Source organism: Chaetura pelagica, unplaced genomic scaffold, assembly GCF_000747805.2.
Source record: "Chaetura pelagica isolate M959 unplaced genomic scaffold, ChaPel_1.0 scaffold57, whole genome shotgun sequence".
Classification (NCBI taxonomy): Eukaryota; Metazoa; Chordata; class Aves; order Apodiformes; family Apodidae; genus Chaetura; species Chaetura pelagica.
The window spans coordinates 1,323,704-1,334,434 of record NW_009954217.1 but is presented as its reverse complement, the minus strand read 5'-3'; the positions used below and the strand labels follow the sequence as shown (position 1 = coordinate 1,334,434).

The 10,731-nt window shown below is 36.4% G+C and overlaps 1 protein-coding gene across 1 annotated transcript; it reads left to right on the top strand.

Moving 5' to 3' along the window:
* The first annotated feature begins 126 nt into the window (after nt 1–126).
* ZNF800 (zinc finger protein 800) lies at nt 127–10,506 on the top strand. Its single transcript, XM_010003391.1, has 4 exons — nt 127–236; nt 2,486–2,581; nt 6,297–6,440; nt 8,741–10,506. The coding sequence occupies exons 1-4, from the start codon at nt 176–178 to the stop codon at nt 10,504–10,506; spliced, it is 2,067 nt and encodes a 688-aa protein (XP_010001693.1). The 5' UTR covers nt 127–175.
* Nucleotides 10,507–10,731: the final 225 nt, after the last annotated feature.

The window sequence follows — 10,731 nt, the reverse complement described above, 5'->3', positions numbered from 1 at the left end:
GGCTGTAAACAATGGGAACTTTCTGCTGCGCGGAGGGCGCAGCGCCTGCCGGCCTGCGCCGGGCGGGGTTCGCGCCGCCCTGAGCCACCCGCGCTTCGAAGGTGACAGTTAATTTGCTTATTTGAGCAGAAACGAGCTGCTGGATGTAGAAGGAAAGTAAGCTGTGCGCACGAAAATGCCTCTGCGGGACAAGTGTTGTCAGACTGACCACCATCACCATGGATGCTGTGAGCCAGGTACAGGGCTGTGTGATGCTCTCGCTGTTTTTCTTCATCTCCCTCGTTAAAATGTTGGGGAAGCTGTTGTGACGTTGCAGATGTGCAACGTGAGTCACAGTTTTGGATACAGAAAATTTTTGAATTTTGTTTGGAGTTTTTTGGGTTTTTTTGTATTCTTGACCTGTCATGTTAAAATTATTTTAGGAATTTCTCTCAGTTGTTGTAGGATGTGCAGTAATCTCCAAGCCACCAAAAGGGCACTGTGAGCAGTGAGCAGAGGAAGGCAAGAAGTTGTGCAAAACTACTGGCCTTTATTTCCAGAAAGTATAATAATCTGATTTTTATTTGTGAAACAGTGTTTTTGGCAATCTCCTGCACTTGCTGTGTATGTTTTTACTTTACATGTCCTCTGCTGGGCTCTGGTGAACTCGAGATCTTGTTTTCAGAAGAGGAAGAAAAACCACAACAAAGTCCTAAAATGTTTATTTGCATTCAGTGGAAGATACCATCAGTGAAAAGCATAAAGCATACTTTGAAGGTTCAGCTGGCTTGCTAAGTTTCTTTTGTAATTGTTCTGCAAACTGTTACAATTGCTAGCCTAAAAGGAAATTTGGTTCCTTTCTTGTTGCCTTGTTGTAGATATTGTAATTTGGGTGCTTTTACTTGTGTTTTGAAAAGAAAGGCATCAGTTTGGGGAATTAATAGTTGAAAGTGCGAGCATGGCAACTTCGGTAATGCTCCTTTAATTAAATGTAGTTTGAGAGTAGGTATTGTTCAGCTAGTAGAAACATTTCTTTGTGTTTAAGGTGAAATGGGTTCGAGTTCTTATAATGCTTTAAAAAGGCTAAAATACTTTTCCTGCCTTACAAATAACAGCGATGTGTTGTCTGCTTTGCGTATGTCACTCCTCTTGATGTCAGTGGGTGTTGCACATGCATATTAGAGGCAGTATACAAACCAAAATATACTATTTTAAAGAACAGGGCATAGGCTAGTAGAATACAATATGTCATTGTGTTAGAGATCCCCAAACGATTAGCTGATTTGTAATGGTTGTTATGTGCTCGGATATATAATAGTATATTATGGAGCCAGCGTAGTTGGGTGGAGTGTTCATTCTATCATTCTTTTCTTAGTCTGCTTTTCTTTCTGATGTTCTTTTCAGCTTGAATTTATTTATAACCTTACATCTTTTAGAACAGCTTTTCTGTCAAGATGTGTTTAATTTCTTTGCACTTAATAGCTCTGCATAGTTTTATACTATATCTCTGCTGCTCTTTATTAAAAATAAATCACTTAGAGATGTTCAGTGCTTAATTTAGAAACGGAAACTGTACAATGGGGTTAAAAATCCCATGAAATGGGAAGTAGGAGCCAATTTATATGCTACAAAATAGTAATTTTTTTTGATGAGAAATTAACAAGAACACGTGATTAATGATTTTGCAAACACATTCTTTAGCAAGTGCTCTTACTCATTTCACTTCATTCTTCTCTCTGGACAAAGCTTAATTGCATTATGCATGTACAACAATGGAATATTAGGAAGTGTCATATGCATAAATACTGTGTATTAGAATAACTAATAATAACCCTGATCAATAAATGTTTTAGTTTCAGTAGATTTTTGCAAAGATTGTGACGTGGAATTAAGCTTCAGAAATAAGGTATTACTTCAGCAGTTTGCTTGAACCAGAATAATTTCTTGAATGTGGTTTTATTGGTTAAAAATATTAGAATAGCTATTTTTTGTATGTAAAACTTAGTTATACTTCTCCTTTTTTTCTAATTATTGCTACTTTAGATTTGGATTCAGTGCTTATCTGTGTACTGAGAGTATTGGAATAACCTAGTTAGCTGTGAAGTACAGTATTTGGCAATACTTTTTATACATCTGTTGGTTTGTACAGTGGAAGTCAAGTAGGTTGTTCTGGAGAATTTATTTAATTGATAGAAATGTCTAATGAGTCAGTGTGGTTGTGTATATTTACATGCTTTTGTGGTTGATACATATAGCTTTGAGTACAGGTTTTCTTTAAATAATCAAACTGATAGCAAACTGTTAGAGGTGTTACGGCTGTTTTTTGTAGAGGTGTTATGGGGTGTTTTTAAGTTGGTGTAGATGGAAATTGTGTAGGAAGACAACTCTTACAATAGTCTGGGCCTTTATTTTTTAGCTAGTTTACCGTATGTACAAAAGATCCATAACTTAATAAAAATCACCTGAGTGTTCCCTAGTGACTTATTATCCTTTTTATATATTTCAGTGCATCTCTTGGAACCTGGTGATCCTCCCTTATTGCAGCAGCCTCTACAAACATCAAAATCTGGTATTCAGCAAATCATTGAGTGTTTTCGATCAGGTATGAAACTGTCTGGCTCTTAAGAAGTTTATTGGCTTGTTAGAAGAGTTAGGTGTTGTTAGTACATTAAAAAAACCAGCACCTGACTTTCTACATATTTGTAAAATATTTGTATGTTTTTATTAGGTGCTGGTTCTTTTAATAAGGGTTTTTGTATAAAGTAAGGAAGGTACAGCTCCTGCTGTGTAGTCATCCTTCAAAAACATAACAAATCAGTTTGGTGTTCCGGTTTATGTCATCCTCCTGCTGCTAATAATGAGTTAATCCTAAAACTCCTTAGATGATGAGAACTTTCTAGAATTGCTTTATTGTGTGACTTTTAAGTTGTTATTTGACTGGTTTCTGGAGTTGCAATGTGTAGCAGCAAACCTAAGAATAACAGCTGAGCATTTGGATGAGCACGCCAGAAATGACTGAAACCTTTCGTGTTTTCTAGCTGTTTCTGTGTTTCTGATACGGCAAACCAGACATTTTATTTTGCAACCCTTGGTGCAAGAACACGGTAGTTACTACAGAAATTAAAGTGCTACTATACATGTTTCTAGATTTTTCTAGAATGTTAAGTGTATTAAATGTTTCGTGTATAAACTGTGGCTGTTGTGTAATGGGACACATCTGAACTGAATCTTGTAGGATGGCACAATATTAATGCTCTCTACTTGTGTTAAAATAACTTAGAACAAGAAGGAAAACTGGCTGCAGGAGACCTTATTATTAAACATTTTATAAGCAGTGTACTTGGATGAGATGGCCTCAGGTATACATGAAAGGCTTCTTTTCACTGAAGCAGATTAATGGAGTCACTGGGTAATAGCACAAACTAGTTTCAAGTGCTCTGTCTCTGGGCTACTTTCAGATTGTCATAGAATCATGGAATGTTTCAGGTTTGAAGGGACCTTTAAAGATCATCTAGTCCATCTCCCTATGCCATAAGCAGAGACATCTTCAAATAGATCAGGTTTCTCAGAGCCCTGTCCAACCTGACCTTGAATGTTTCCAGGGATGAGGCTTCTAACACCCCTGTGGGCAACCTGTGCCAGTGTTTCATCACCCTTATTATGAAAAATTTCTTCCTAATATCTAATCTAAATCTACCCTATTTCAGTTTACAATCACTGCCTCTTGTCTTATGGCTACAGGTCATCTCTTCACTGACAGATGTTAAATTGACAGCTTACCTTGCCATGTTCAGTCACCTGCACCAGAGAAATTGCATAGAAGGCAAAAGGACTTAGACCAAGATTTTACTGGTTAATTTTCATTTTTTTTAGAAGCGTCTGCCATCCAAAGTTTTAAGAATAACAGATGAATTTGAATCTAGATTTTTTTTTTCTAAAAATGAAATTGCTTGCTAAAGGCATATACTTTGGTATATCTGCCAGAGAACTATTTGTAATAACCAATGTTCTGTACCAATTTCTCATGGCTGTGATGGTATTCTAGCTTCAACATTTACAAATATTAACAGAATTTTACAAAGTATCACCTGCTCCGATTAGATCTAACTACAAAATAGAGAAGGCTTCAGTAAGCTGGAGGCAGAATGTGCTGGCAGAAGACTGACTGCTTGCTGCCACAATCTGCAGTTGATGAGGAATAAGGACATGCTTATTTTTTTCTCTGCTTGCTGTGTCCACAAAACCAGTGGATGTTTAAAAATTATTGGCTGTTTCCAGGCCCAAGGTGTATAGTTTAATTCTGAAGGACCAATTAATTTCTGTATTTCCACCAATGAAAAGCTTCATAGTTGCAAAAGGGAGGTTTGAAGCTGGAGTGACTGCTGTGTCATGTAGTCTGATCCTCAGTATGTCATAAATCCTTAAGTTTCACACAGTAAATCTTAAGCCAAATAATTTGAATTAGGCAAAACCATTTCAGTCCTGAATGGAAAAAGACTGAGCTATCAGTATAACAGCAGAGAGAATGAGGGACTTGTGTGTTTTGTTTTGGATAAGAATTTGTGGCTAGGGCATGCATCTACAGCATGCCTAAATTTTGGTTTATTGTGTGGTATCACCAAATTGAAGGCATGTTTTTTGAACACCTAGTTTGATACCTTACTGCAATTTTATCTACATGGAGCATCTTCTCTACATGGAATATCTTCAGTTTTGTTCAGCTGGATTTTCATCAGTGACTTCTTTATATGCAGAAAATCAGTATTGGTTGGTGACATAAGAGTAAACAACTTGCTTTTGGGGGAACTCTACAATTTAAAAATGTGAAGTTTGCTGTAAGTCTAAATTTTCGTCCAGTTGGTTTGTAAAAATGCAGGTCATATGAAGGTGAGGTTAGTAACATCTGAGGGGAGAGCAGTGAGAGAAAAAGCGGAGAGGCTAGGATTGTGACTCAGGAAAGGCATTGGAAGGGACAGAAACTGGATGGTAGCCTTTGATAGTCAAGTTTGAGTCCCATTTATAAGCAACTGTTGAAGGAGACACTGTGCTTCGCTAAAACTCACTTGTAAACATTTTTAAATAGTATTATTGAAGCAAGAAATTTAAAAATTGTCTTGATAAGGCCCACTTGTATTTAAGAACTGTTAGTTGTTACAAAATTATTAATACTTGAATGAGTTTTATTTAGGAAATAGTTCTGCAGTATGACTCTTGAGTTTGATTCCTTAAGTGTCTGTGCTGACAGAAAACTTGTACTTATATTTCAGCTTGAAGAATGTCTTGATGCTGTTTTGTGGTTGTCTGGTATTATTTATTCTTAGTCCAGCTACATTGTATTTTTGCTTGTGGGACTGATTTTGATTATTTTTTACTTATTCCTTGATAAGAAAAGATCAAGATAGAGGTATTAGTGCAATTTGGTTTAGCTAGTGTTTCTCTCCAATTCCAATAGAGTGGGTAAGTATTAATAATTTAGTAATCCGTTGCTAACTGTAGGTATTACATTCATAGTTTTCATGAGACGAGAAATGCAGCAGTGGGTTTGAAGTGTAACTTAAGCTCTGAATCTTTTAGTAGTTTAAGCAAGGCAGGAGCTCGAATTCATGAACTGTATCTTTATGGGGTTTTTTTGAATATGCAATGTATAATATTCTGGAAAACCTGCACGTTTTCTCACACCACCTATGTTCTAATAGAAAAATTTCTAACTTAAATTAGATGTATTTATCTTTCATTAGGCTGAAATGTGTCTGCAGTTTTACTGTCTTGCCTAAGCAGCATAATCTTGATCTTAGGTCAGATACCTAGATGCAGCATTTCCTGACCTGTAGGTTATTCCCTTTGGTTGGTTGTATGGTCTTTATTTTTTGCCTTACTAGGTGCAATTTTTACATGACATGGCTGCATATATCTTGCTTTCTTAGCACTCATTGAATGAGCTTAAAGACAAAATACTGCAGGGTCTTTTAAAAGCTCTAGGTGCTTATTTTTTCCTATTGGGTAATTGTATTGCAGCGACCATACACTGTCATATGGACTCCTTCCTAATGTTAACTGTTAATTTTTATCACCAAACATCTTGCTTTCCCTGTAAACTGTAATGTGTGTAATCCTTGACTTTTTTTTTTTTCTTCAAACTAGGCTTGTTTTCATAGTGAAACTTGGAATGTATATCGTAAACTTACAGTGCAATGAAATAGCATTAACACCAGCTAAAATGTGATTGTTGTTTTAAAGTGTTTCTGCTTTTATGGGAGGGTGTGAATTAAAAGGTGAACAGAATACCTTACTTATGTGTAATGTCTCTTTTATTGCAGGAACTAAACAACTTAAACATATCTTGTTAAAAGATGTGGACACCATTTTTGAGTGTAAATTGTGCCGAAGTCTTTTCAGAGGATTACCAAATTTAATTACTCATAAAAAGTTTTATTGTCCTCCAAGTCTCCAGATGGATGACAGTAAGTCTTACTAATTGAAATATGTAATAAAGATATCTGAGGTTGAGAAACTCATCTTTTTGTACCATTTCTACAAGCACACCAGAAAGTGAAAAAAATGTGGTATTGAATTTTAATAGTAGCACATGTTGATCACTTGTGGTAGTAAAGAAGCTATAGCACTGACTTAATATACATTAGCAACTGAGACCCCTGTCAATGTCATAACTTGATAGCTAGTTTATATGTCCTGCCTTTTAATGAAGGATGTCACTGTTAACACTTGTTTTTCTATCTTCCCCTTTTTCCGTCCTGTCTTTCTTTACTTTGTGAGCATGGGGAAGTGAATCTTGTAGAAAAGTGTGGATCTATCAAGGCTTTTCAGTTTTAGATCAGCATAACTCTGATGGACTTCAGCTGGATGCTGTAAAATTACTTGGATCAACATTCATAATTTTCCCCTGTACTTGGGAATCAATTGTCTTGATTTCTGCACTAGATCATCATACGTGCAATAAGGATTTTTCTTTCCTGATTAATGCTTTCCTGCCTCAATATTTCAAAAATTAGGAGCCAACAGAGATTTATGTAGGTGATTCTTTTCCTACATTGTGTCATCTAGTGTTGTGAAGGAGAAGGTGGTAAGAGTAGTGCTGTCACCTTTCTTAAATGAGTGTGTTTGCTCAGTTTGCAGAGAGTCACAGAGCTACTTTGTGAGAAGGGATGAGTTGTGTTTCCAAAGCAAGGTTAGAATTGCATCTGACTTGGATGCAAAAGCTTCTAAGCAAAATAAGAATACCTCGAGTAAAGACTTCCCATCCAGCTCCTGACGTTTCATTGGCTGGAGAGCTTTCATAGTTCAGTGTCCACTAGGAGGGGTGCAAATTACTACATGTTCTGGTTAAAACTATATAAATACTTCCATTTTATATAAAACTGAGTATGATGATTGTTAAATAAAGTGCGAGGTTTTTTCAATAAATAAAAGATGCTGAACAAGATGTAGGAATAAAAATTCAGCATCACCATGGTGAAGAATTCCAAAGACTATTCCCTGATGACTTTTTTGAGTTGTTAGTGTAATCATTAAATGGTCTGAAAGGGGGCTATAAAATAAGAAGGACTTTTCACTCTTTATAAAAATGTTAAAGATAGTCCCATTTGAAACTGACTGCAAAAGGTGTTAAAAATTTGGTGTTAAAAGATGGGTTCTGAGCAACACAATAGCATGGTTTTTGTACTGACACTCTTTTCATGTATTGCTGGCAGTGTGGAAGGAGCAACCTTGCGTAAATTTAGGTTTTTCATTAGGTGCTACCACGAATCATATCTTCAAATCATTGTGTATAGTTTTGAACCATACAATACCAGTGCCTCACAAGCAGAAAAACACTGCTTAGCATTGTGCTAGATAAGAGTATAAATGCTTCAAAAGGATTTGAATAAACTTCTTGATAAACCAGGTGTATTAAACCAGTACTTTAAAGGCAAACTTCAGCTTGAAGTTTTATTGGCATCAGACAAACAAGGAGAATCCCTGTATCCTTCTTGTTTGCTTTTTAAGTCTGCTCCAGCTCATTATCAGGGCAGAACACAAGATGAACCTTTTGTGAACCTCAGTGAAGTTACTCTTTCTTTAAATAACTTGTTTGGCTCAGAAGAACTTAGTACATTTTTTTCCCCCCTGAATAGTACAGGGTTTTTCTGTCCTTAACATTTACTATATTGCTGTATCACTGAGCTTGTTAACTGCTTTGGAATTAAGAAAAGCTTTCTCTGTCCCAGCTGTTAAATTCTCTCTTATCTACTTACACCGTTATGCAGTGCTCAGGTTACACAGACGTTTCATTCTTTCTTAAAAACAGTTTGGAATTGTCAGAGAAGAGCTTATTTCCCGAGGCTAGCTTCTTTATTGAGAATGCCTGTTTCCAGCAGTAGGAAAACCGGTTTCTAATGATATTTTTGGGCTTAGGTGCTCACTTGCAGAATAACCTCAGTTTTATACAAGTATTTTTGCAATTGATACGGATTTGTAAAGAAAAGTTTAATTCCAGGCAAACTGATTTTGAGCTTAGGTGGCTTTCACGTTAGCACCCTAGAAAAATGTACTTCCAACATTGGCCTTTAATAAAGAAGTCACTTGTACTGATGTGATAAAAAAATTACTCAAAGCATCTAATTAAAAATTGTCAGAAAAGTAGTACAAATACAGGATTTGTTCAAATTTGGTGACTGAATTGATGCAGTGGTTAAAAATACTTTGAGTATAAATAATTTGAAATTATAAAATACTTCCAAAATATCTTTGTCTCTTTTAACAGACCTCCCAGATGTACATGATAAACAGAGTCAAGCCATAAATGACCTTCTTGAAGCAATCTATCCAAGGGTAGATAAGCAAGAATATGTGATTAAATTGGAACCTATAGAAACTAATCAGAATGCTGTTTTTCAGTATGTGACAAGGACTGACAGGCTAGATGAGAACACAGAAAGTAGTAATACCCCTGATCAAGCTCCAGTACAGACACAGGAACCCAGCACTGAGCAACTCAAGACTGTTTCAGCTCCAGCCCCCATCCCAGCTGGGGAGACTGTAGAATTACCTCCTGCTGATCCCATTACAAACAAGGTGATACCTACTCCTGAAGAACAGCCTCCAGCAGTAAATCCTGAGTTGGATTCCTTGGATAATTCTGATTTTGGGCACCAGTTGATATGTTGCCTTTGTAGGAAAGAATTTCACTCCAGACGCAGTGTACGCCGGCACATTCGAAAGGTGCACAAAAAAAAGATGGAAGAGCTGAAGAAGTACATAGAAACAAAAAAGAAACCAAATCAGTGCTCCACGAAAGGACGAAATAAGAATGTTCTTGTAACATTAGGTAGAAGTTGTCCTGTGTGTTACAAATCGTTTGCTACAAAAGCCAACGTAAGAAGGCATTTTGATGAAGTTCATAGAGGATTGAGAAGGGATTCCATTACCCCTGATATAGCTACAAAGCCGGGGCAACCTTTGTTCTTGGATACAGTTTCTGCTAAAAAATCTTTTAAGACCCGAAAACAAAAGTCGTCTTCAAAGGCTGAATACAATTTAACTGCATGCAAGTGCCTTCTGTGTAAGAGAAAATATAGTTCACAAATAATGCTGAAAAGGCACATGCAAATTGTTCACAAGATAAGTCTTTCTGGAAAGAACTCTAAAAGAGAGAAAGGACCCAATAATACTGCCAATGGCACAGAAATAAAAGTAAAGGTTGAACCAGCAGATTCTGTAGAACCTTCACCCCCTTCCATTGCCCTTTCTCCACAGAATGAATTAAAGGGAACAAATCATTCAAATGAGAAAAAGAGCACACCGTCAGCACAGAAAAATAAAGTTAAACAGGACACTGAAACCCCTAAATCAACTTCTAAATCAACCACTAAATCGACCTGTAAATCAACCGCTAAATCAACCTCTAAATCAACCAATGCATCTGCTGCAGGTGGCCAGCAAAAAACCAGGAAGCCAAAACTTTCAGCTGGCTTTGACTTCAAACAGCTTTACTGTAAACTCTGTAAACGCCAATTTACTTCTAAACAGAACTTGACAAAGCACATTGAATTACACACAGATGGAAATAACATTTATGTTAAATACTACAGGTGTCCACTCTGCTCTTATGAAACACGTCGCAAACGTGATGTGATAAGGCATATAACTGTAGTTCATAAAAAGTCGCCACGCTACCTTGGGAAAATAACTGCAAGTTTAGAAATTAGAGCAATAAAAAAGCCAATTGATCTTGTTCTAAACAAGGTGACAAAAAGAGGCCCTCAGAGGGATGAAACAAAACAGATGGGTTCAAAACAGGATGTCACCTCTAATTCTCCCAATAAAAAGTATGAAGGAGCTGATGTTGGCATTGAAGTAAAAGTAACAAAAAACTTTTCTTTGCACCGATGCAATAAATGTGGGAAAGCATTTGCCAGAAAAGCTTTTCTAGAGCATCATAAGAAAACCCACAAAGCAAATGTATCTCATTCACCTGAAGAAAATAAAACCAAAGGCAGAAGTACAAGATCTAAAGCTGTTGTCTGGTGAGGAAAAACAAAAAGTGTTTAATTTTTTTTTTTTTTAAGAAAACAAAACAAACCACTGTCTTTCATTTGCTCTTGTTGATTTATTGCTGAAAACATTTTTCTGTAGATTCTATGGTTTAGTGGCTTAAATGCTAAGGTAGATGTCAAATTTGTTTATTAAATTTTGTTTTTAGTGTTTTGGAAAGAGTTAATTTCCAAATTTGTCATTGTAACAAGCTGGACTAGA

Coding starts and splice junctions, on each gene's coding strand:
- ZNF800 (XM_010003391.1), top strand. CDS start 176: ATGCCTCTGCGGGACAAGTGTTGTCAGACTGACCACCATCACCATGGA. Junction 237..2,485: donor CCATGGATGCTGTGAGCCAG/GTACAGGGCTGT, acceptor TATATATTTCAG/TGCATCTCTTGGAACCTGGT. Junction 6,441..8,740: donor AAGTCTCCAGATGGATGACA/GTAAGTCTTACT, acceptor CTCTTTTAACAG/ACCTCCCAGATGTACATGAT.